Source organism: Eleutherodactylus coqui, chromosome 4 (genome assembly GCF_035609145.1).
Source record: "Eleutherodactylus coqui strain aEleCoq1 chromosome 4, aEleCoq1.hap1, whole genome shotgun sequence".
NCBI lineage: Eukaryota > Metazoa > Chordata > Amphibia > Anura > Eleutherodactylidae > Eleutherodactylus > Eleutherodactylus coqui.
Window position 1 is genome coordinate 273,001,481 of NC_089840.1, and position 25,064 is coordinate 273,026,544.

Here is a 25,064-nt window from a genome sequence, read left to right on the forward strand (position 1 = left end):
ATATGAAGGAAGCTACCTCTTTCCTGGGAACAGTGCCAGCAGGTGTCTGGGGTCTGGGGGTATATTTTGGCCACACTTATGGGGGTTCTATACCACTGGGATAGTAGCTTGTAGTTAGTTTCTTGGAATTTGGATGAAATTGTAAGCGTGTGTGTTAATGTATAGGATCTAAGCCATTCCTCCTCTGAGAAAGATTTCCCCAGTTCCCTTTCCCAGTTCCCCACGTATCTAATTGTGTCGTTGTGAGTCTTTGCCCGCACCAGGAGGTTGTAGATCACTGAGACCCCTGATTTAATCGCCGTGGGGGACACACAGAGTTGTTCGAACTGGGAGAGAGGAGACCGGAGAGCATCCAGAGTTCCCTGGGATTGAATGAAGTGCCTAATCTGCAGGTATTGTAGCCAAGCCCCAGGTCTGGTAGCCCCACTGCCGAGAATCTCGTTCATAGGGCGAACTCCTGAGGAGGAGATGACGTCTCTGACCCGCAGTACAGAGCTGGTCTCCCTGGTTTGCAGGTGGGACCCCTCGAACATCAGGGGGAAATCTGGGTTTCCAGTTAGCGGGGTGAGAGGGCCTGGTCTAGATATCAGGCCAAGGCGAGTCGCAAAACCATTCCAGATGTCCAGAAGCCGACTTATAAAGGGTGACGTTAGTGGTATTTTGCGGAGCGCTGTTGGTGGAAGCCAAAATGAGCCCGGTAGTTGCAAGGGGGTGGTCTCATGTTCGAGTTCGACCGAAAGCTTGGTTGATCTGTTGTGTAGGATATCTAGGAAGCAGTTGCAAATGGAAGCCTTGTGGTATAGAGCAAAACTGGGGAGACCTGCTCCTCCAGATTTCCTTTGACGTATAAGGGTCTTGAATTTCACTCGAGGTCTGGAACCCCCCCATACAAAGTCTCGGGATATCTGGCGAATCCTGTCAAAGTAGGTTTTGGGTAATTTTAGTGGGAGGGTTGTGAAGAGATATAAGAATTTGGGAAGTGAGTCCATTTTTAGGGCGTTAATTCTCCCAAACCAAGAAATAGTGAGGGGGCGCCATTTTTTAAGATCTTTCCTGAGATTAGTCAGGATCGGTTTGTAGTTTAAATTGAAGAGGTTATTGGGGTCGCTGGCCAGGTTAATCCCTAGGTATTTGATGCAATTGTCTTTCCACTTTAGGGCAAAAGAGGCTTCAAGATTTGAAACATCGTCTGGTGGAATAGTTATGTTTAAGATCTCCGATTTATGTGTATTAATTTTAAAGTTGCTAACCCAACCAAAGCGCCTAAGCTCTGACAAGGCTACTGGGAGTGCGACCCTTGGATTGGTAAGGTATATCAGAAGGTCGTCCGCAAACAGAGCAAGTTTATGCTCTGATGTGCCAATTTTATATCCTTTGATATCAGGGTTGTTCCTGAGGGCGTTGGCCAGAGACTCCATCACCAGGACATATAGGAAGGGGGACAGCGGGCAACCCTGTCTTGTTCCATTATTAATCTTTAGGGGGGTAGAGAGTGAGCCATTTATTCTGATGTACACTGTGGGGTTGTGGTAGAGAGCCATAATGCAGTTTAAGAGTCTAGGCCCTATTCCTATTTTCCGGAGGGTTGCTTCCAGGAAGCCCCAGTGCACCCTATCAAATGCTTTTTCAGCATCTATTGACAGGAGGCACAGGGGGTCCCCCGCAAGACGGGCTCGCGAAACAGACAACCTTTTAGAATAAGTTGCTATATGTGTGTACATGAGGATTAGCACTGTTCCTGGCCATTATTTGCCTTGGATACATCTTTTAGCATCAGATTTTCCCCTCTGCCACCTCCATCTCTAATTCTTAGTTTTCTGTGAGCTGGTTGGTGTAAGCTAGTTGCTATGATGTTTCCATACACAGCACATATAGGAGAGTAGTGCATGCAAACCAGCTCTATATGTCGGAGCTAGTTTTTGTAGACTAGCTGCTATGTTGTCTCTATATACTGTACATATAGGAGAACAGGAATTAGTCTTTATCTCTGAGCTGGTGAGTGTAGACTTGCTGTGATGTCTCCATTTAGCGCAAACACAAAGTAATAGAATTCCCTATAATGTTCCTTAATAGTACAGCTACTTATAGGGGTGTGCTACAGCGAGAGAGAATAAGAAGTACTGAAAAGTGGAGATGTGATAGCTGGAGCACTACGGCTTTTCTCTCTCTTGACTTCTGACTGAGGCAACACCCATCCCCCAATTTCTGTGTTCTATGTTGGTGTCTCTGTTACTAGAGACAGACTTTATTTGACGACAGGCAGTGGACCACAAATTAGAAGGAATAGAGAACCCTAGAGGGCAGCACTTTAGATTGTATTTTCAGCACAAAAACATTTTAGGTAAGTTTACTTTCATTATTGAAAGTTATCACACTGTCTATCCCAATGTCTTTCCCAGTTAGTTTAAAGTGCAGTGCCTATTTAAAAAATGTATATGATTACCAATAAATATTAGCTAGAAAATAGAGGCCGGATAAAACATCTGTATACCAACCAAGTGCATAGGTTATTTTGCATTCACCTAAATAACTGCGTCTCAGTTAAAAAATGTTTGCTTTTAATACTTGTGTTTAGGCCAATGTTCCTTTATTCTTTAAAAGGAATATATCAGTTTTTACAGGATTAAAATGGTGACTTGGCCAAAAATTATGTTGAGAAGGCTGAACTTTTAAATTCCTATTTTGTATCCATTTTGTCTCAGAAAGTAAATTTAACATCAACTGATCCTCCCTGTGCTATTGGCGGAATAAAAGAATGCAGGCTATCTGTAAGCCGAGAGATGGTGAGGGAATACTTAGCTAATTTACATGAATTCAAGTCTTCAGATCCAGATGAAATACATCCTATGATACTAAAGGAAGCAGCGGAGGTAATTGCTGAACCGCTTGCTGTAATATTTGAAAATTCTTGGCAAACAGGATAAGTCCCAGTAGATTGGAAAAGGGCAAATGTCCCTATCTTCAAAAAAGAGATGGCGGAACCAGGAAACTACAAGCTTATGAGCCTGACTTCTATACCAAGAAAGATCTTTGAACTAATTATTAAACAGCATGCATGCAAGTACTTGGATGAGAATGGAGTAATTAACCAGAGCCAGCATGGGGTTGTAAAAAAACAAGTCATGCCAAATGAATCTAATTTCCTTCTATGACAGAATCACCAACTGGGTTAATCAAGAAAATGTGATAGATGTAGTATTATGATCTTGACTTTAGTGAAGCATTTGACAAAGTATCTTATACTATTCCAAATATGGAATTGACAAGGCAACTTTTATGTGAATTCACAACTGGCTGAGTGATCTAGTCAAAGAGTGGTCATAAATGGCTGCACATCCAATTGGAAGAATGTGTCAAGTGGGGTACCACAAGGCTCTGTCCTAGGCCCAGTGTTGGTCAACATTTTCATAGATGATCTGAAAGAAACAATTGTGAGGAAACTGATAAAATTTGCTGAAGACACAGTTAGGGATAGTTAACACTAGATTAGAGAGAAGATTCAAAAAGATCTAGACAAGCTTGAACAGCAGGTGTCAACTAACAGAATGGAATTTAACAGGAAGAAATGCAAAGTCCTACATGTGGGCAAAAAAAATGAAAAAGGCACATACAGAAGGGGAAGAGTTGGGCTAAGCAGCAGCACATGTGAGAAAGATTTTGGTATACTAATAGATCATAGACTAAACATGAGTCAACAGTGTGATGCAGCTGCAAAAAAGGCAAACACAGTTCTGGGATGTATTCAGAGAAGCACAGGGTCTAGATCAAAACAAGTAATTATCCTCCCCTACTCTTCCTTGGTCAAACCTTATCTGGAATACTGTGTCCAGTTCTGGGCACCCCAATTTATAAAAATACATTAACAAACTGGATCAAGTTCAGAAAAGAGCTATCAGGATGGTGAACAGTTTGCCAATCATGTCCTATGAGGAACAGCTAAAGGATATGGGGATGTTTAGCATGCAAAAAAAAGGCTAAGAGGAGACTTAATAGTTGTCTGCAAATATCTGAAGGGCTGTCACAGTGCTGAGAGATCAGCCCTGTTCTGATTTGCACAAGGAAAGACTAAAAGTAATGGGTGAAACTGAAAGGGAAGAGACACAGATTAGATATTATAAAAACCTTTTTGACAGTGAGGGCGATCAATGAGTGGAACAGGTTGCCACGGGAGGTGGTGAGTTCTCTTTCAATGAAAGTCTTCAAACAGAGGTTGGACAGATATCTGTCTGGAATGATTTATCCTGCATTGAGCAGGGTGTTGGACCTGATAACCCTAAAGCTCTCTTCCAACTCCTCTGATAGTATTAAAGGCCGAAAAAAGACATATGTTCATCCAGTTCAGCCTATTAACCCCCAATGTTGATCCAGAGGAAGGCAAAAAACCCCATTGAGGTAGAAGCCAATTTTCCACATTTTCATGCACCCCATGATCCTATTTGCCTTGGCAGGAGTTGCCCCAGTTAAGCTTAGAGTTAACTAAAAACTCCAAGTCCTTTTCTTGTCAGTGTTTCCCATTTAGCATCTAATGGTGACATGTATTTCCTTTGCCCATGTGCAGAACTTTACATTTATCAGTGTTAAATAATATATTGTATATATAATAATACAATCTCATTTAACATTTTTCTGCCCAAGCCCCCAATTTATCCAGATCCCCTTGCAATTTCCTTGCGTCCTCTCTTGTGTTATTTCTTTACATAGTTTTGTGTCATCTGCAAATATTGATATTTTATGGCACAATCTTTCTACTAGGCCATTAATAAATATATTAGAAAGAATAATGCCCCAAACCATCCCCTGTGGTATGCCACTAGTAACGGTGACCCAATTTACAAGTAATGAAAAGGACATTAATTTCTTTCAGTTAACAAGTCAAATAGTGTTAGTCCTCAAGAATTGTATCTTCTGTTTTTCTAATCTTCCAAATTTTAAACTCTAAGCCCCTGTCACAAACCTTGTGATCCAGGAAGGTGAACTCAATAAAACCAAATTATAGAAGTTACAAAAAGGGAAAGATTATGAAGGGATTACTAGAAGGGTGAAACAGAAAGAAGGTAGAGATAGACAAAGAATCAAGAATCTGAAGTCTGGGGAGCGTGGGATCAGGAAAGCCTGATTAAATATTACTTTGTATCATGAGTAATGACATGAATAGTTGTTTATGGGGGAATAATACTGTTATGGTCGTGTGGGCAGGCAAAGCACGGGACCCACACGATCGTGACCAAAGGGGATGCACACGGGTATCACCAGGGTCACACGGGACTCACACCGGTTTCAGGCAACTGACCCTGTGCTACAAGGAGGAATGAGAGTGGCCCTACCTGAGCGGGGACATTGCCCTAATAAGGGCAGCCCAGCGGTCTTCGGATCTGGGCCCTAGCTGATCCTAGGAGCCACGCACCAGAACAGGATGCATTCACATGCCACATGACAGACCCAGAATACACTGCATACAACGTGCAACCACTAATAACAGATTGGAAGCTGAATATAATTACCAGGTATTGGTTGACATTTTGTACAAGATGTTGAAAGCTAGCAGGCCACTTCACGGCTCCTGGTTATACTGCTAGTCCCTACACTAACCAGGAGTCCAGCAAAACTGGACATCGTTCACACTGCATGCTGCAACAGGACACAGATTGCAGGACACACAGCAAGCTAACACAAAACTGACAGAATTTAAACGTACAAACGGACATGAACCAAGTCACACTGCAAACTTCACCAGACAAGCATTCATGACTGCTCACCTGAGGGGCCATGCAGTGACTGACCAGGGGCTGGGTTTATATGTGAGCACAGATCCAGGGGATTGGCTAGCAAACAGTACCACACCCAGCCAGATCAATCATTAACCCTGAGAGTGCTGTGCTGCTGGAATCACAATAGTACAACATGTCTCAGCAGCACACGTAACAAATACTAGCATGAGCCAAGTTGGCAAACTAGGGGAGGAGTGGTACATAATCCAAGGGGACCATACATGGCAGAAACTGGAGAATCTGCAATCTTCACAGGCACTCGGTTCCTCCATGTGCATTAAGTTATCCAAAGCCTCCAGCCACATTAACCTGGTGGGGGGAGCAAAGGTGATTTCCATAGAGTAGGAATGATCTGCCACATGCCAAAAGGAAAAACCTGAGGACATCTCTTTTGATTTTAGCTAGAGGCCCTGGAATCATGAACAGGAGGGCCACCTCTGGGGAAAGGGGTATTGTCGTTCCTCGTATGGAGTTACAGAGGGAGATTACTTCATACCACAAGGCAAAGACCATGGGACACAACCACCAACTATGTAGGAAAGTGCCTCTTTGCAGTGAGCACCTCCAGCACTTATCCGAGATTTGGGGATACATCTTGGAGCGTCGGATAGGCACTCTGTACGTACCATCTAGTCAAAAGTTTGTAGTTAATCTCCAGAAATTTACTTGCGATTGAAAGCTTGTGTGATAGCAGAAAAGATTTAGTCCAAGCCTCCTCTGTGAAGGAGTGCTCCATCTCTCTCCCAACTTCGTACAAAAGGTGTTGCATTGTCCTGCGTCTCTTTCGCCAGCAGGATTCGGTAAACCACAGAAATTCCTGCCTGTACTGGCGCTGGTGACATACATAATTTTTCAAACTGGGTCAATGGGGCGTGTAGTGTTATGATGGAACCAAGTCAGGAAATGTAGTATCAGATTCGTAAATATTGAAAACAGACCCCCATCATTGAACCTCTTTCTCCTAGCAGTTCTCGGAGGAAGCGCATTCTCGTTTTGGATACCACGTCTCTCACCCGTGGGAAAGGGGACTCTGGCCTATTTAACAGGAATAGCACAGTCAGCATATTTTGGTTACCCAACTGGGGTGTGAGTGGGCCTGGTCATGAAATCAGGCCTTTGTGTACTGCAAAGCCATCCCATAAGTTTAGGAGGCATCCTATGATAGGTAAGACCTCCAGTCCCTGTCTGTCCCTCCCTCGTTGTAGCCAAAAGATACCCTGTGCCCTAAAAAGGATGCGCTTTGTTCCATTTACACCCACAGATTAGTGGAGTTGTTGTAAAGAACATCTAGAATACATCTCCCTATTGCAGCTTTGTGGTAGCGGGAGAAGTTTGGTAACCCTGCCCCCCCCCCTTTATTTTTGGCTGGTGAGTATACTATATTTCAAGTGTGGTCTAGCATTCCCCCAAACAAAGCTCAACGACACCTTCGGTACACAGCAAAACAAAAGTTCTATGTACTCTAATGGGGAGCATCTGAAAAAGATATAGAAATTTAGGAAGGGAATCCATTTTCAGGGCACTAATTCTACCGAACCACAATAAGGTTAGGGGCTGCTGACTTTCAGGTCAGTCTCAAGGGAGGTTTGTAGTTCAGTTCAAACAAATGGTCCGCTTCAACCATCAGGGGGATCCCCAGATATTCTATACAGTCATCACACCATCTGATAGTAAATGGTGTTCTTAAACTTTATGCCTCTTCAGGAGAAATGAAAACCTTAAGGATCTCGGATTTATTGACATTGACCCTAAAGTTTCTAATTCAGCCAAAGTTTTCAAACTCCTTAAGGACCGCTGGGAGGGCAATTCTAGGGCTTATATTTATACGACTCGAACTTGCAGCCTCGGATATGTGGATTCTCCCTGAGAGCATTTGCTAAGGACTCCATCACCAGGATGTAGAGAAAACGGGATGGAGGGCAGCCCTGTCTTGTACCATTGCTGATTTTTAGGGTGCTGAGAGAGATTCGTTCATCCAAACCCAAGCTGTTGAATTATGGTATAAGGCCATTATCCAGTTCAGAAATCGGAGACCCATTTTGGTCTTTTGTAGGGTTTCCCCCCAGTGGACACTGTCGAACACTTTTCTTGTCAGGAATATCAGGGATACAGAATGCAGTGGGTAGTAGCTGCCAGTAGGGGGCAACATAAAGCTTAAACAAAAGTTGACTCCTTCTGTCAGCTATACCCCTTCCTGCCTGCTGGGGAAAGTCAGTTTTAGCTTTATGTCCAAGGAGGTCAGACATGGTCAAAGTGGAAGTTGCAGAAGCCTATCAGAATATAGAGGCTACAGGGGCACCCAGCCAGGTTAGCCCCCTAGGTTAGTTAGTACCCTTGCGGAAGTGTTGGCTCGCATGATGACTGTCAAGGTACCATTTCTGGTGGCCATCACCTCCAATCAGAGGGTGTCGGGATTGGTGGTACATTCACCTGTACCACCGTTCGTGGTATTTCACAAGGAGAAAGTAGTCCTGCATCCCAATCCTTTTTTTTGCCAAAGGTGGTTTTGGCCTTCCACCTCAATGAGGACATTGTGTTGCTCTCCTATTTTGCGCAGCCAGTGCATTGCATGGAGAGGACCCTTCACAAGCTCGATCTTGTCCAAGCTCTAAGAATGTACTTGGCAAAAACAGACTTGTACCGGCGTTTTTTCCGTATCACTTTTCCCTAGCAGTACCCCATTTAGTGTATATTGGTGACAACTAGAGATGAGCGAGCGTACTCGCTAAGGCAAATTACTCGAGCGAGTATTGCCTTTTTCGAGTACATACCCACTCGTCTCAAAAGATTTGGGTGCTCCGCTCCTCCGTCTCGCACACGCTCAGCCCTGCTCCTCCGTCTCGCACACGCTCGGCTCTGCTTCTCCGTCTCGCACACGCTCGGCTCTGCTCCTCCGTCTCACACGCGCTCGGCTCCGCTCCTCCGTCTCACACGCGCTCGGCTCCGCTCCTCCGTCTCACACGCGCTCGGCTCCGCTCCTCCGTCTCGCACACGCTCGGCTCCGCTCCTCCGTTTCACACACGCTTGGCTCTGCTCCATCCACTCTCTGAATACATCCCCACACAGCAGAGTCCTGCATCCACTGAGCGGAGAGGCCTGGTCATGTGACCCCTTGTCTCCTCCCACACACTGATCACATGACGGTGACATCATCACAGGTCCTGTAAGCACAGAACAACCCCACGGCTCCTGTCCGGCTGCAGGTGGAGGTATGTGGGGTCTCCAGCACTGGGGGGGCAGGGCAGGTAGCGGTCACTGGTTATCATATGATATGTTCTCTGTATCTGTAGATGAGATATGATACATCCGGCGGTTCTTCCTCTTCCGGTGATTCGGCCCTGCGGTCCTCCAGGTCTTTGTTCAGGATTGGCTCCCACCTGACCGCTGTGACCAATCAGAGGCTGCGGTGGTCTGTTGTCCTTCTCCTGTGGCCCCCCACATCTCAGCAGTGGCACCAGGGGCCATGTACATATATATTTTAGGCCCAATGCCCACGGCCGTATTAGCACTGCGGGATCTGCAGCGAACGTTCTCCTCCGGATCCCGCAGCTAATACTGCCCATAGGACATGCTACGGAAAATGCCCTGCCTATGAGCGGAAATCCAACTGCGATTTTTCCGCTGGCGGTGGGAGGATCGCGGCTTGTCCTATTCTAGTTCGAGCCTCGCACGGACGGCTTCTATTGCAGTCAATGGAAGCCGTCCATCCCACAGTGAGTCACAGCGAATCCGCATCATCACCAGCGCGACTCTCTGCGCTGCGCATGTGCGGCGGGACGGCGAGCAGAAAGAAGACTACAAGTCCGGTAGGTGGGGGTCACTGCCGGGGCGCAGGGTCTGATTCCGCTGCGCGATCATGCAGTTGGAATCTGACCCGGCCGTGTTCATTTACATGAGCGTAGGCATTTTAACGTTTGCCCGCGGGAATGGGCGTTTTTCCGTGATCATAGCCAGCATTTTCATGCCCATTCACACGGTCGTTAGCGTCGTTTTTAGCAAAAAAAATATGTTGCACGTCGGAAAACCCTCGTTCTGCCAAAAACCTCGGATGCCTTCCAATGCCTACATAGAGGCACCTGTAAACTGTTCGCACCGTTGGATGCTGCTAAAATGCCTCCCCCCTCCCTTTTTTCTCAGCTCCCATAGGAGCCGCAAATTGTTCCAGAATTATCTTTTTGGCCACTGTATATACGCTGGATGGATTTCGGTCGCGTATGTTCTATTTTTCGCGGGTCGACATTTTTACACGCCGTATGATCGCCCGTGTAAATAAGCCCTTACATATAGAAAAATCATACATCCAAAAACAAAAGACCCAGAAATACACACAAGTATAAAAACACATTAAATCAAAAAATACCCACATAGTGATATGAGTCCCTGAGAGCAGAACACGACTCCATACAGATGTATACCATTATGTGTGGCTAGGGCAATAAAGTGGGGAATAGACCTTATAGAAAATATATATAATACCTAGCTGATTTACCCGGCTTCGCCCGGGTTAATTTGATACAGGTGTTTACGTGTTGTTCGCACAATTTTCTGAAGTCATGGTTACTTTAGAGTGACCGAGGAATAATATATGTATACATATAGAGGAGTGTTAGATTCTCTTCAGGCTGCATGTACCGATGTCCCTCTGCAGAATGTGCCACCCACCCTCCTCATTTAGGACCTAAATTCACGCCAAATTTCACGCTTGTACGACACCAGGAAGTTACATTACATAGGGGTGCAGTTCAAATAATCAAGTTGCGTACCCTTTACTTTTCCTATTTAGGATCTAAAGAATGGTTGTGTCAAAATTCATGTTTGTACGACACCAGGAAGTTACATTACATAGGGGTGCCTAAACTTTTGCAGTTAGCATTGAATAATCATGTTGTGACCCCTTTACTTTTCCAATTTAGGACGTAAAGAATGGTCCTGCCAAATTTCATGTTTGTACGATAGCGGGAAGTTAGTGAATTAGATTTGGTACATTACATAGGGGTGCCAATTAGAGATGAGCGAGTGTACTCGGTAAGGACAGATACTCAAGCCTGCTCGCCCGCAAAGATTCCGATGCTGGCGGGGGTGAGCGCTGTGTTGCGGGAGGGAGCGGGGGGGGGGGGGGGGAGATCTCCCTCCTGTTCTTCCACCACCACACACACACACACACACACACACACACACACACACACACACACACACCCCCCGCTCTCCCCTGCCGGCACCCGAATCTTTGCGGGCGAGTAGGCAGGTCCTCGGTAAGGACGGTACTCGCTCGAGTATCTGTCCTTATCGAGTACACTCACTCATCTCTAGTGCCAATACTTTTGCAATTGGCATTGAATTTTCGAGGTGTGACCTCTTTACTTTTCCTATTTTGGACATAATCTATGCTTGTGCCGCATTTCATGTTTGTATGACACCGGGAGGTTAGAGAATTAGTGGCGAGTCAGTCCGTCAGTGAGGGCTTTCACCTTTATATAAATTTTTTTTTTTTTATTTTCTTCACTCGTGTTCTCACTCCTTGTAGAGATTGCTGTCAAGGTTGCTATAAAGTTGTATTTGTTTTGTGCACGTTTTTTTTATTATTGCACGCAGTCCATGTGTCAGAGCATGACCGCTGCGCGGGTTGGTCGTTGCGGATGGCATGCTCCCAGCCTCTGTATGGATGCAATGTCTTTTTCATTTTGATCAAGCGTCACCCTAAGAGAGCTGCACGTCTCTCTCGGCTTTCCTGCGTCATCCACATAGGCGCCATTATGTCACCTGTCACCGGGATTTCCATCATTGCAAGACTGATTGTCAGACAGTTTGACCAATATGAAAAATGTCTTTTTCTGTGACCCAAGTCAGTCCTGCTTGTGTTCATTAAAGGGGTTGTCCCGCGAAAGCAAGTGGGTCTATACACTTCTGTATGGCCATATTAATGCACTTTGTAATATACATCGTGTGCCGTCACGTGTGCCGATTCCAGCCAATCAGGAGGCTGGAATCGGCAATGGAACGCACAGAGCCCACGGTGCACCATGGGAGAAGACCTGCGGTCCACCGTGGGTGAAGATCCCGGCGGCCATCTTCGCAAGGTAAGTAAGAAGTCACCGGAGCGCGGGGATTCGGGTAAGTACTATCCGTTTTTTTTTTTTACCCCTGCATCGGGTTTGTCTCGCGCCGAACGGTGGGGCTATTGAAAAAAAAAAAAAAAAAACGTTTCGGCGCGGGACAACCCCTTTAACCTGAACGAGCGCCATATTGGTACACCCTTCCATATGATGGACTATTCTCAATGAAGGAAGGTGTAGGGGTGTTTCCAAGGGGCGAGGATTATGAACAGGTGAGCTCAACTACTTGGACACTATTTAAGGGATAGAATTTGTGGATAGCAGTACCCCTCTGAAGAAGGCTGTCGGAAACACGTGTCAGGGGTCTAGTCCCCACACTATGGTGGACCTCTGGGGAGCCTCACACCATTGATAGGTATTTAACATGTTTTGCATTATCTGTGACATGCGCTTTACTCTTTCCTCCGGGGTGGGGGTTACACTGGAGATACACTGATGGCTATTGCCCTGGATACACCTAGTGATACACATCTATATGGAGTTGGTGTTCTGCTCTCAGGGACTCCTATTGTTATGTGGGGATTTTTTAGATTTAATGTGTTTTTCTTCTTTGTATGACTTTACTATATGTAATATATATATTGTGAGACGGTGACCGGCAAGGTGCTGGAGGGCAGGTATGTGTCGCCTAGGATGCTCTCCTAAGCTGCCTTGGGGAGCGCTTGGGCAGATACGTGCCACTGAGCAGCCTGGGCTCGGTGGAGGAAGGCGGCAGTATAGTGTTAGTAGCATTAAGCCACTAACACGTTGTAGTATGTAAGTGGCTCCAAGCCACATAATCCGGGCCGGCTTTTCCTGGAGTGACCAAAGTGAAGGGTGGGATGGTCACTCCCACGTACCAGGTGAGGCTGGTACCAGGCCTTATAAAGCCTGGGCCTACAGGGCCTAGAGGGAGAGCTGAGACCTCTGCAGGTCTGAGAGTCCTGGCTGGCGGTGTGCAGGAGCCATTTTGGTTACCAGTGTGTAGACAGGGACGCTCCATGTATAGTAAGTGCTCAGACGAGCAGGATTTACTTTATGTTTGCCTGATGTTAAGGCCTGTATTTTGCTTTGTTTGCTTGGAAATAAACCCAGGCAAAGCCTGGACTAAAGACTTTATCCTATGTGTCACTGTCTCTGACTGCTTATGCCCAGGTGGCTACCGATCCTAAACGCTAATCCCTCACTATATATATATATATATATATATATATACATACATACAGATGTCCTGCATTGCAGTTTGCTTTTCTTCTGTTTGATATACCATCTGTATTACTTCCATCACAGATTCTGACTAATACGTCAGATAAAGTATTTGTTCCGGTGAAATGATGGACCCGTCATAGTCCATTTAGCCCCTTGGGTGCCAAAAAGGTCATCAGACTCCCAGCGCACACAAGCTTCAGCATGACTAGCAGTGGTGGATGATCATATAGGCAGTTTGCAAACTGCCCACCAGCTTCAATGCACATCACTTGGTTGCAGCAGTGGTTGCGGCGGGCAGTTCACCAGAAGGGGGCAGTCATTCCAGGCAGCTTCTCTTCTCCAATGAGGAAGCGGCTCCTGATCTGCCTCCTCTTGATGAAGTCCTCAGTTCTGCCTCCTCAGTGCTGCCAGGTATGCGTGTGTTACGTATGTACAGTTTGTATTACACTCTTTGTATAAAAAATACTCCCGCTCCCAGAAGAAGTCGTCATTTTGCTGTAAACCTCGTCCTGCAGTTCCAGATCTGTAATGATGAGAGTTGTGGTGATTAGATGGACGGTCTCGTCACCGGAGGCCCTAGAAGCAGTTCCCTCCTTGGCCTATAAGAGGCTCTCGGAGGCTCCTTGTAGGTAGTGACCTCTTCTTCCGCTTGTGTGGAGCTTGTTGACCACTAGACGCCTCTACGACGCAGAGAAGAGATTTCACCCCGTTACCAGAGTCTGAGAGGGGCGCATTATTGGGATGAGAGAAGCTGGATGGCCGTATCGATGAATCGTCCCCACCGGCCATTCTGATTTACCGATGCGTTTGCAGAATGGGCATTGCGGATTTTACTATGCTTTTCACGCATGCAATAAAACACTCAATGATGCTTCCAACCATTGAAATGGCCACTTAGTTTATGGAGTTCAGGATGTGTTTTTTTTCCCTGTGCAAATGTGCAAGGAATTAGAGTATTATAGGACCCCCAAGTTGGGCTCTACAGCACTTCTGTGGTGTTCATTATTGTGTGTGACCAATGCTGTGTGAAGTTATCACTGACTGGTTTCCATCCTAATGGGGTTTCAGGTTTCACCTAGCAGCAGCCTGGGGGAGTGGTTGGTCAGGTAGCAGGAAGGAAGAGGGCCTGTGATTGGGCAATGTTTTCCCCACACAGGTTGGGCTAGAGTGATAAGAGGAGACAGGGGTGAAGCTTGGGCAGTCTCAGTCAGAGTTGGAGTCTAGGAGAGGCTGAAGAGGAGAAGTGAGGAGTGAAGAGCCAGTGCAGTGGGGAGATGACAAAGTGTGAGTACTAACACCATCTCCATGTCGGAGAAGAAGGAAGTAGAGAACTACAGCAGTAAAGGACTAACACCGTCGGAGGAGAGAAGAGTTGGGGCCTGAGATTAAGTTAAATGTGGTTTATTTCTCCCATTTTTATATTTATTTTTGTTCAGAATGGCTACCTACCTACAAATGGACTGGCATCATGACAAAATAAGATTTTACCTTTCTGCAGGTGGCACCCCACTGGGTATCACCATTTTACCCTACCCGATTCTGTGAGTAGCACCCAAATAAGATCTGCCATTTACCACTGTGCAGCGCTGAGCCAGGCTGTGTTTTTCCATCTGAGAGGGCAGCTGTGCCACCGTGCCTACTATCATTTCCGCTGCCCCTCTCCTCGGTCTGGCCCGCTACAAGTATGCTTTCATTTTTGTTTTGTATGACCAAAATGCGCACGCCAAATAATCGCATGTTAACAAACACCTTGAAATCAGTGGGTTCTATTCTCTGAGTATTGTACGCGCAAAAAGGGGCACAAATATGGTCATGTGAATCCGGCCTTGGAAGATGATGGGAGCGGTGGCTGCATGAGGGCACATAAGGTGACCGGGCTCAGGACGCTCTTGACAGACCACCAGTAGAGAGGATTGTCTGACAAGCACCAGCAGCTCCAACTGTTTCATTATCCGCCATCCAGAGACAGGTGGCGCCATTGTTACACCCCTGTTTCTGTTGGAACCATTTCCAGGCGCTTGGCTGAAGGACATTTGTTTTCATGGTGCCTACTGTATGCATGGCCTTTGAAGCCCACCCACCGTCTCCTTGTTTGCTGGGACCCTACATAGTCTCATAGGCAGCCGAAGACTATTGTTAAACTCTGCAGGAGAGTGCAACCAAGCTTTGCAAGACTGTCCAGATACTACAGCGCGCCAGGAAATTAATTGATGTAATTGGTGAAAGCTCTGGTGATATCCTTCATTTATTCACTCTAAGGCCGCCTGCACATGGGCGGAAATCCCGCGGCGGGATTTCCTCCGCTCAAAGCCTGCATAGGAGTGCATTACAATATGCACTACTATGCAGACGGCCACGGTTTGGCCGTGCGAAATCTCGCGCGGCAAACAAACCGCAGCATGTCCTATTTTTGTGCGGGGCTTGCAGAGCCTCGCACAGAAACGTCACTCACGCGGCCGCCGGCTCCGGTCTGCGCATGCGTCGGCTTCCTGGCAGCCGGCACATGAAAGAGCCAGGGCCGCCAGGTGCGGGTGAGTACGCGCTCGTCTCTGCAGGCGCTCGGGTCGGGTCTCGCGGCGAGAATTCTCGCCGCCGGATCCGACCCGCTCGTCTGCAGGCAGCCTTATTCCATGTCACTGTTTTGTTTTGTTTGTCCTTTTTATATTTTGCAACTTTTTGTATTAAAAATAAAACTTTAATAACTTAAAGGGGTTGTCCCGCGAAACAAAGTGGGTCTATACACTTCTGTATGGCCATATTAATGCACTTTGTAATATACATCGTGCATTAATTATGAGCCATACAGAAGTTATTCACTTACCTATTCCGTTGCTAGCGTCCCCGTCTCCATGGTGCCGTCTAATTTTCAGCGTCTAATCGCCCGATTAGACGCGCTTGCGCAGTCCGGTCTTCTTCCTTTCTGAATGGGGCCGCTCGTGCCGGAGAGCGGCTCCTCGTAGCTCCGCCCCGTCACGTGTGCCGATTCCAGCCAATCAGGAGGCTGGAATCGGCAATGGACCGCACGGTGCACCGCATGGTGCACCGTGGGTGAAGATCCCGGCGGCCATCTTACTTAGGTAAGTAAGAAGTCGCCGGAGCGCGGGGATTCGGGTAAGTACTGGCCGTTTTTTGTTTTTTTTATTCCTGCATCGGGTTTGTCTCGCGCCGAACGGGGGGGGCTATTGAAAAAAAAAAAAAAGCGTTTCGGCGCGGGACAACCCCTTTAAGTCCCTATTGCTCTGTAGAACCTATAGTCCCTGCTAGAGTGTTAACTTTGACGGTTGGAGTGCAGTGAGTACCTGTATACCTCGGTACGTACCGGAAAGTAGACTTCTGAACTGTCAGTGGTGGCTGCTTGTATTTCTGTAGCATATAGGACTGTTAGGTTGTCATCTATGATCCATATTGTCATGAGTGCTGGACTGAGGAAGAGGAGGTAGATTAACTCCTTGTGGTCGCACTCGTGTCACGTGGTGGATGGCCGATGACAAATACCCTGCAGTAGTGCATCTGTTGGTGTTTGAACCTTCAGTTGCCTTATTGTTGAACGGCTCCAAGACATTCTGTATTTGCTTCTAACTTGGGAAGTTTCTGTCCGAGTTCTAGATTTATGAAGTTCTCTACCAGATTGTTGCTCCATCCTGGCATCACCATTGTAACCCATGATTGCCTGTAGCGGTGGGATCTGCTGTCCGGATTCCCTGACACCCGTGAATGCCTGTAGTGGTTGTGTGACGATGTGACCTGGTCTGATCTCACATGTGGCATAACAAACTATTCAGTTACAGTCCATACAAGAAGAGAGAACACAACATCTACACTTTATTACCTCCTCGCCGGTTTCCCCTTATTCTCTCCAGTAATTGTATTATTATGGGGGGTTTTGTATGATGTTACATTGTCTCATCTTCTCTCCATTCAGAATCCTCGGCCGATATCTACTATATCAGATAATATTCCTGATTGGCCCGACAAGGATGGAGAGGAACCGGGACAAGATGGCGGAGAGTATATTCAACCTCACCCTAGAGATACTCTTCCGGCTTACAGGAGAGGTGAGAGATTCAGGGGATGACGTCACTCTTATCTATGTTCCATCATTATCTATGTGAGGGCTGACATCCACTGGCATTTTTTTCTCTCTTGTGCTGCGAGAGCAAGTGAAAACACTCGCCTCGCAGCACAAGAAAGACGTTGGGATACCCCCAGTGTTTTCAATGGGGCCAGCGGCAGCAGCGCTAGCCCCATTGACAGATAGGGAGAATACTGCGGACTTCTGTCACAGCTGTGGCAGGAGTTTCCTTCATTCCCGCGGGTGGAAGGAATCCTCTGCCACAGCTGTGACAGCTGTGGCAGAAGTGCAACATGCTATCCCATTGCTTTCAATGGGATCGGCGCTGCCGGTCCCATTGAAAGCAGTGGTTTGTGGCAAACCTTGCAGTATGATTTTCGGGGAAGGGCTGGAAATATAAGCCCTTCCCTGAAAAATCATCATTAACTATTTAAAAATAGAAAAAAAAAATTACTCCGCCATTCAGACGCATCCTCCGGCTGTTCCCCGACACTGTTGTCCAGCACTTTCAGCAGCAGGAGTTTAAAAATCCCCGGCTGCTAAAAGTGCTGGACAGCAGTGAGTGACTGCTGTTCGTACTGAACCGCTCGTCCATCAGTTTTCTGCATGCAGAAACTGAACAATTCTCCTTCAGTCGCTGCAGGCATTTACAGGGGACCAGTGTTGTTCCAGTTCCTGTGGGAACACGAGAATTTGAATGATTCGTCCTGTGTAAATGGACCATTAAACCCCAAAACAAACAAGGTTGAGAAATTGACTAAAACAAGTCTAATCAATTATTTCCAGCGCCATTGCTCCATTTTTCACTGCTGGGCTTTGATTAACTAGCTAGAGCAAAGATGTCGGCAGCGGTCCTGTGCTGTCTACGTGGTGTCAGCTGCAGCGGTCCCGTGCTGTCTACGTGGTGTCAGCTGCAGCGGTCCCGTGCTGTCTACGTGGTGTCAGCTGCAGCGGTCCCGTGCTGTCTACGTGGTGTCAGCTGCAGCGGTCCCGTGCTGTCTACGTGGTGTCAGCTGCAGCGGTCCCGTGTCGTCTATGTGGTGTCAGCTGCAGCGGTCCCGTGCTGTCTATGTGGTGTCAGCTGCAGCGGTCCCGTGTCGTCTATGTGGTGTCATCGTTGCAGCAGTCACTTGTTGTCTACGTGGTAGCATAGCTGTAGTCGGTTAAACATAGTCCAGTGGTGAGAATCTTATGTTGGCATTGGGTCTAACAGGCTTGTTTTACCTAAAGCGACACTCCGCTTCTGCAGAAACAAAGATGGCCGAACTGCTTCTCTGACTACCCAATGCACAGTATGCATCATTAGTATAAGACACTGCAATATTTTGATTGGCCATTACTGGCCATGTGAGCAGCGCTAGCCAGTCAGACTAGTATGTAGAGTCTTAGACTACCAATGTATACTTTGTACTGGGTGCCTCAGGTAGGCGGAGAAGCCATTCTGCCATCTTTGTTTCTCCAAGACTGGATGGTTGCTTTAGTTTTTCCTACATTGCTTTGTTTTTGTCCTGATATCGGCTAGTCACATTAATAACACATGGACATAACTGGAGAGATGAAGGACTCTGGAAATATCTACAGTGACACTTACGAATATATCTCCCTATAAACAGGATTACACAGTAGTGAAGAAGACTTCTAGTGATGGCTGTCAGGCCCCGGTGTCTGATGGATGGGGAAGACCCCTGAGCCCAATCACAGGGTCTCCACCTCACCCGCTGATACTGGAGGAGATCAATGAGCAGAAGATCCTAGAACTCACCAACAAGATGATTGAGCTGCTCACTGGAGAGGTGACGCTGCTGGGAATGCTGGGACATTATACAGTAACACTATGGCGGTATAACGTGCCTGGGTGATGACGGTATCATTGTGTTGTCAGGTTCCTATAAGGTGTCAGGACGTCACTGTCTATTTCTCCATGGAGGAGTGGGAGTATTTAGAAGGACACAGGGATCTGTACAAGGACGTCATGATGGAGGACCACCAGTCCCCCCCATCACCAGGTAATAGACAGGACTAAATCCACACGGCCTTTATTATTTGTATGTAGAGAATGAATTTAGTGGCTGTCTGTGTTTTTTGCAGGTAGATCCAGTAAGAGAACAGCAGCGGAGAGATGTCCCCGGCCTCTTCTTCCACAGGATAATCAGGTAGATGGAGAGAAGGTCTCATGAAATCTCCTCTATGGTCTGTAGAATGACTGGAAAGGTCTTGTGTTCAGTCTTATACATATGGGTACCAATACTTTTGCACTTAGCACTGAAAAATCAAGTTGTGACCCCTCTACTTTTTCTATTTAGTACCTAAAGAATGACCCTGCCAAATTTCATGTTTGTATGACATCGGGAAGTCAGAGAATTAGCGGCGAGTCAGTCATTGAGGGCTTTCACCTTTTTATATGTAGATATATAGATTGACTAGCTGATATTCCTGGCTTCACCTGAGTTAATCTAATACAGGTGTTTACGTGTTGTTCGCACAAAAACGTTTATGAAGTCAAGGTTACTTTATAGTAACCGAGGAATAAAATATGTATACAGTACATATAGAGGAATATTACATTCTCCTCAGGCTGCATGTACCGATGTCCCTCTGCAGAATGTGCCACTCCTCCCACTCTCCTCATTTAGGACCTAAAGAATGCTTCTGCCAAATGTCATGTTTATACGACAAGTTGCATTACATAGGGGTGAACTCACTTTTGCACTTAGCATTGAATAATTGAGTTGTGACCCCTTTACTTTTCTTATTTAGGACCTAAAGAATGGTCGTACCAAAAATCATGTTTGTACGACACCGGGAAGTTGGAGAATTAGTGGCAAGTCAGTCAGTGAGGCTTTCACCTTTTTATATATTGTAAGCAAGCGGGGTTCACTTGCCTCTGGATCGCCGTTTACACGGTCAGGAACTGACGCATCTTGCATGCAAATATGCTCCAGGAGTCAGAAGGTTTCTTTAAATCTGACTCCTGCCAGCCTTTATTCACAGTACATCAAACAGGTATCCCATACACAGTCCATAAACACCCCACCTAGGTGTGAGGTTAGCATTTTTGTCCCTGTCAACCTCAGGTCCTTTGCTGGTCCTCACAGGACTCCAGCTGTCCTGCACTGCCAAGCTGTAACTTCCACCTTGCTTCTGGCAGGAATTAGCTTACATGCACCCAATTCCTGCTACACCCATCAGGTGTTAACCCTATCTTTCTCTTTCAAGGTATCAGACTGCCTATTTGGCACCCTCTATAGGCCATTCTGATACTGCACCACTACAATATGTATATAGACTGACTAGCTGATATTTCCGACTTCGCCTGACTTAATTTGACACAGGTGTTTACGTGTTGTTCGCACGGACAATTTTATGAAGTCAAGGTTACGTTAGAGCAACCGAGGAATAAAATATATATACATATAGAGGAACATTAGATTCTCTTCAGGCTGCATGTGCCGATGTCCCTCTGCAGAATGTGCCACCCTCCTCATTTAGGTCTTAAAGAATGCTTGCACCAAATTTCATGCTTATACAACACCGGGAAGTTACATTACATAGGGGCGTACTTACTTTTACAATTAGCATTGAATAATCGAGTTGTGACCCCTTTATGTTTCCTATTTAGGACCTTTCTTTTTTTAAAATTTTTGGACCTAAAGAATGGTCGTACCAAATTTCATGCTTGTACGACATCAGGAAGTTACATTACATAGGGGTGCCAATACATTTGCACTTAGCATTGAATAATCTAGTTGTGACCCCTTTTACTTTTCCTATTTAGGACCCAAAGAATGGTCGTGCCAAATTTCATGTTTCTACAACATCGGGAAGTTAGAGAATTAGATTAGGTACATTACACAGAGGTGCCAATATTTTGGAATTAGCATTGAATTTTCGAGTTGTGACCCCTTTTCTTTTCCTATTTAGGACCTAAGGAATGCTTGTGCCAAATTTCATGTTTGTACAACACCGGGAAGTTAGAGGATTAGTGGCCAGTCAGTCAGTCAGTGAGGGCTTTCATCTTTTTATATAATATAGATTGATACTTGGATAATGAGATGGCGGGATTACAGCCGACCGCAGACATTAGATCTCCACATCTTATCACTATTTTCTGGTTCTGGAGACTTCTGGTTGGCATAAAGAAGCAACAGGTTGGAGTTATACAGGAGACCTGCAGCTATTTGGCCCAGATCACTACTGCTGTCATGTCATTCCGGCTCCTCATACTAATTAATGACCTTTTCTGGCCATATAAGACCTTCCACACGACTTCTCCAACTGTGTGATGACTTTTACAATATTTATTTCACAGCTTGTGAATCCGGATGAAGATCTGATCCCTATTAATGCTACAGAGACACATGTGAGGGGGGATCAGCCGTGTAAGGAGGGGATTCCTACAGATGACCCAGGTGAGAAACCACTAAATGCAGAGAACATCCCAGATTCTCCTCAGTCATTGGTGATTCAATATTTGGTGTCTATTGTCATCCAGGGGTTTAATTTGATCATTCTTGTTTTGAAGACACCATCACTGGCCCAGTGTACCTTGACAGGCTCCACACATCCATTTTACCGGTCATTTGTGTGATGTATAAGGAAATTTTAGTTTCAGCCAGATAGTGCACCACCACCGAGCTGTAAGACTACTGTATCGTAATGACCTTCTGCCACAACATTGGATAGGATGAAGAGGTGCTGTTGAATTTTCTTATTCTTCCTGGCTTAACACCTCTCGACCTGTGGAAGGAACCCTTGAGTTGCATTCACAGGGAAAGTTTCACACACAATATCTGACCGATTGCGATATAGTCAGATATTGCATGTGAAAAGAACACAGTGCTTTCAATGTGTTTATTGTGATTGTTCCCCGCAAGAGAAACCAAGTAATCTTGTAGATATGATACCTTTTAATGGCTAACAAAAATACATGATGTAATAGCGAGCTTGCGAACCTCTCTGGGTCTTCGTCAGGCCACTTTTAGCCTGAAGAAGAACCCTGCGTTGGTTCGCAAGCTTGCTATAACATCATGTATTTTTGTTAGCCATTAAAAGGTATCATATCTACAAGATTACGTCGTTTCTCTTACTGAGAACAATCACATTTTGCTCTACTGGCGACACGGTACCAAACGTTTGTTTTCAATGTGTTTATTCACATGAGCAATTTTTCTTATGGACCGATGATTTGAGATTGAAAAATCGCTGTCAGGAGACCCTGTAGTTTTTTATTGGTACTCTTTTGAAGTTCATGGGACCTTTTGAGTCCTTTTTATCAAATTATTTTTCTGGGAGACAAGTTGATAAAAAAAAAAACACAATTTTGGTTTTATGTATTGTGGGAGTGCAGTATCAGAATAGTCTGCAGAGGGCTAGAGACAGGCATTCTGATACTGCAGAAAGGGTTAACGCCTATGGGTTTAGCAGGAACTAACCTAAAAAGAGAGGATTCTGCCACACTCAAGGGGAAAGAGACAACTTAGCCAGAGCTATACAGGCTGCAAGCCTGAGGTCCAGTGTGAACCAAAGAGGTGCCACATCAGGTCTGTGAGCCTGAAGTCAGTAGGGACCAGTCTGGGCCGTCACATGTCTGATAGAGGAAGACGCCCTCTAGACACCCCAGGCAGGGTTAGTGATTGTGATCCAGTGGGTGTATGCTTGCATATACGTTTGCTGTGCTGTACAAATAAATGCTGGCAGGCACCAGTTTTAAAGAAATCCAAGTGTCTGTAGTGATGTCTACACATCTGGTGCCCATTTCCGGTCCAAGAGGTCGGCGATCTGCAGGTGACGAACCCCTCCTTACCCCTTTGCCACAGTGTGTTTTTTTTTTTTGTTTTTTTTTTCTTATGATGATGTTCACCCTTCAGGATAAATGTTATTTTAATATATCTGACTTTTATGGACACAGTCAGATAAAAAAAAGCATATTAAAAAAATATATGTATGTTTATAACTATTCATATGGGAAAAGGTTTTTTTTTTTAAACTTTCAACTTAACCCCTTCCCGCTGCAGGGCGTAAGTTTACGTCCTGGCAGCCTGGTACTTCCCGCAACAGGACGTAAACTTACGTCCTGGAGATAGCGCGGAATCACATATGATCCCGCGCTATCCCGCAGCGGGAGCCGGCTGTCAGTCACAACCGGCGTCCCTCTGCAACAGCGGGGGGGCATCGGAGAATGTAAAAAAAGAGTAAAAAAAACATTTTTTTATGCTTTTTCTCAGATTAGCATAAAAAAAGGTAAAAAAAAATATAAAACCCCACATATTTGGTATTGTCGCGTCCGTAACGACGCATACAATAAGTTGCACATGCTTTTGACTGTGCACGGAAAAAAACGCTAAAAAAACTGAGGCAAAATGCTAATTTTTAGCATTTTGCCTCACTAAAGACGCAATAAAAGGGATCAAAAAAGCCGTATGTACCCCAAAATGGTACCAGTAAAAACTACAGCTCGTCTCGCAAAAAATAAGCCCTCATAGAGCGCTGTACATCAAAAAATAAAAAAGTTACAGGACTTTGAATGCAGCAATTTAGAATAGAAAAGATTTCCAAAAAAAAGGGTTTTTATTGCAGAAAAGTGGGAAAACCTAAAAAAAAGTTAGAATTTTGGTATCGTTGTAACCGTACCGGTCTGCAGAAAAAATGGAAAGTCTCATTTATGCTGCATGATTAACGGTGTAAAAAAAAAATAAAAAAAATCTATGGCAGAATTGATGCGTTTTCTCTCTGCCATCATAAAAAAAAAAAAAAGTTTTACAATATAGTCTATGTACCCAAAATTGGCACTGATAAAAACTACAGTTCCCCACGCAAAAAACAAGCCCTCACACGGCCGCGTCGACGGAAAAATAAAAAAGTTATGACTTTTGATAAACGGAGAAGAAAATCCGCCAAAAATTGTTGCGTCCTTAAGCCCAAAATAGGCCGTGTCATGAAGGGGTTAAACAAAGAGGAGGGAATGTATAACACGCCTTCCATGACTGGGAAGGCATCCAACCCCGAGGATGGTCTAAAGGATCGAGGATGGTCTAAAGGATCGAGGATGGTCTAAAGGATCGAGAGAGAAAAAGTTTTGTTTTCTGGTTGGTTGTTGGCAAAGAGGTGGATTGCAGTCAGAGACGAGAGTTAAATTTGCTATTGAAAGAAATTACTGTTGGTTAGATTCACTAGGTTCTTTTACCGACCCCCCCCCCCCCACACCCCACCGACAGTTGATGTAGGATACCGCTATTGTGTTGCCCAGTTAGAATTTTGATAGCCTTGTTCTAAATCTGAGGATGAAAGCCTTTTAGGACCTGAAATATTGTCAAAAGTTCTTTGAAGTTTGATAAATATTGACAATGATGAGGCTTCTAGGTGCCTTGATGGAAGAGTCCTATCCTATGAGCTCCCCAGCCCCAAGGGGTCAGACATACTTGTTGACTCATGGGCGGTAGGACCACCACCATTACATGGGATTGTATTGTTAGTCATCGTAGAGATCATCTGGCTGTGGATGAGGTGGATATTTTCCAACGCAGGAACAAAAAGTTGTTGTCCCACCTCAAAAGTGTCGAATTTGAGGAGACGAGACCTGAACTGTGACCATTTAACTGCTGGAATACAGGATGTCCTTAGACCCAGAAACAGATCTAAAGCTCTGGATATCATCAAGATTTATTTTCCCCACAAAGAAGCAAAGTTTGGCAAGAAGAATTTAGCAAAATTCCCTGAAAAGTGCAATTGTGCCATGAGTGGTGTCTCCTAGTGCAAGCGGGCACTGCTGCAGCTCTGTCCACACCACCGATGAGCCAAGCCTTGGCGCCGACCTCTGTGTAGTGGCCAGGGCTTGTAACTGCAGGCACACCCTGTTGTGCTGTGGGAAGTCAGCAGGAGGGAGAATTTTTAATTGAGGTATTAAATTAGTTTTTGTAGGAGTCT

General features: G+C 45.6%; 2 protein-coding genes across 2 annotated transcripts in view; both read left to right on the top strand.

Annotated features, from left to right (window-relative positions):
• The window catches only part of LOC136624531 (zinc finger protein ZFP2-like), a 67,372-nt gene that overhangs the window by 37,311 nt on the left and 4,997 nt on the right, over positions 1-25,064 (top strand). The window lies entirely within an intron of this gene.
• On the top strand, positions 8,922-19,221 carry LOC136624474 (gastrula zinc finger protein XlCGF66.1-like). The gene is made up of 4 exons (XM_066598454.1): positions 8,922-8,977; positions 16,992-17,124; positions 18,755-18,934; positions 19,024-19,221. Exons 2-4 carry the CDS (start codon positions 17,047-17,049, stop codon positions 19,162-19,164), a joined length of 399 nt encoding a protein of 132 aa, XP_066454551.1. The 5' UTR covers positions 8,922-8,977; positions 16,992-17,046; the 3' UTR covers positions 19,165-19,221.

Excerpts from the sequence above, each read along its gene's own strand:
- LOC136624474 (XM_066598454.1), top strand. The coding sequence starts at position 17,047 with ATGGAGAGGAACCGGGACAAGATGGCGGAGAGTATATTCAACCTCACC. Across the intron at positions 17,125-18,754 it reads TCTTCCGGCTTACAGGAGAG|GATTACACAGTAGTGAAGAA; the intron begins GTGAGAGATTCA and ends CCCTATAAACAG. Across the intron at positions 18,935-19,023 it reads TTGAGCTGCTCACTGGAGAG|GTTCCTATAAGGTGTCAGGA; the intron begins GTGACGCTGCTG and ends TTGTGTTGTCAG.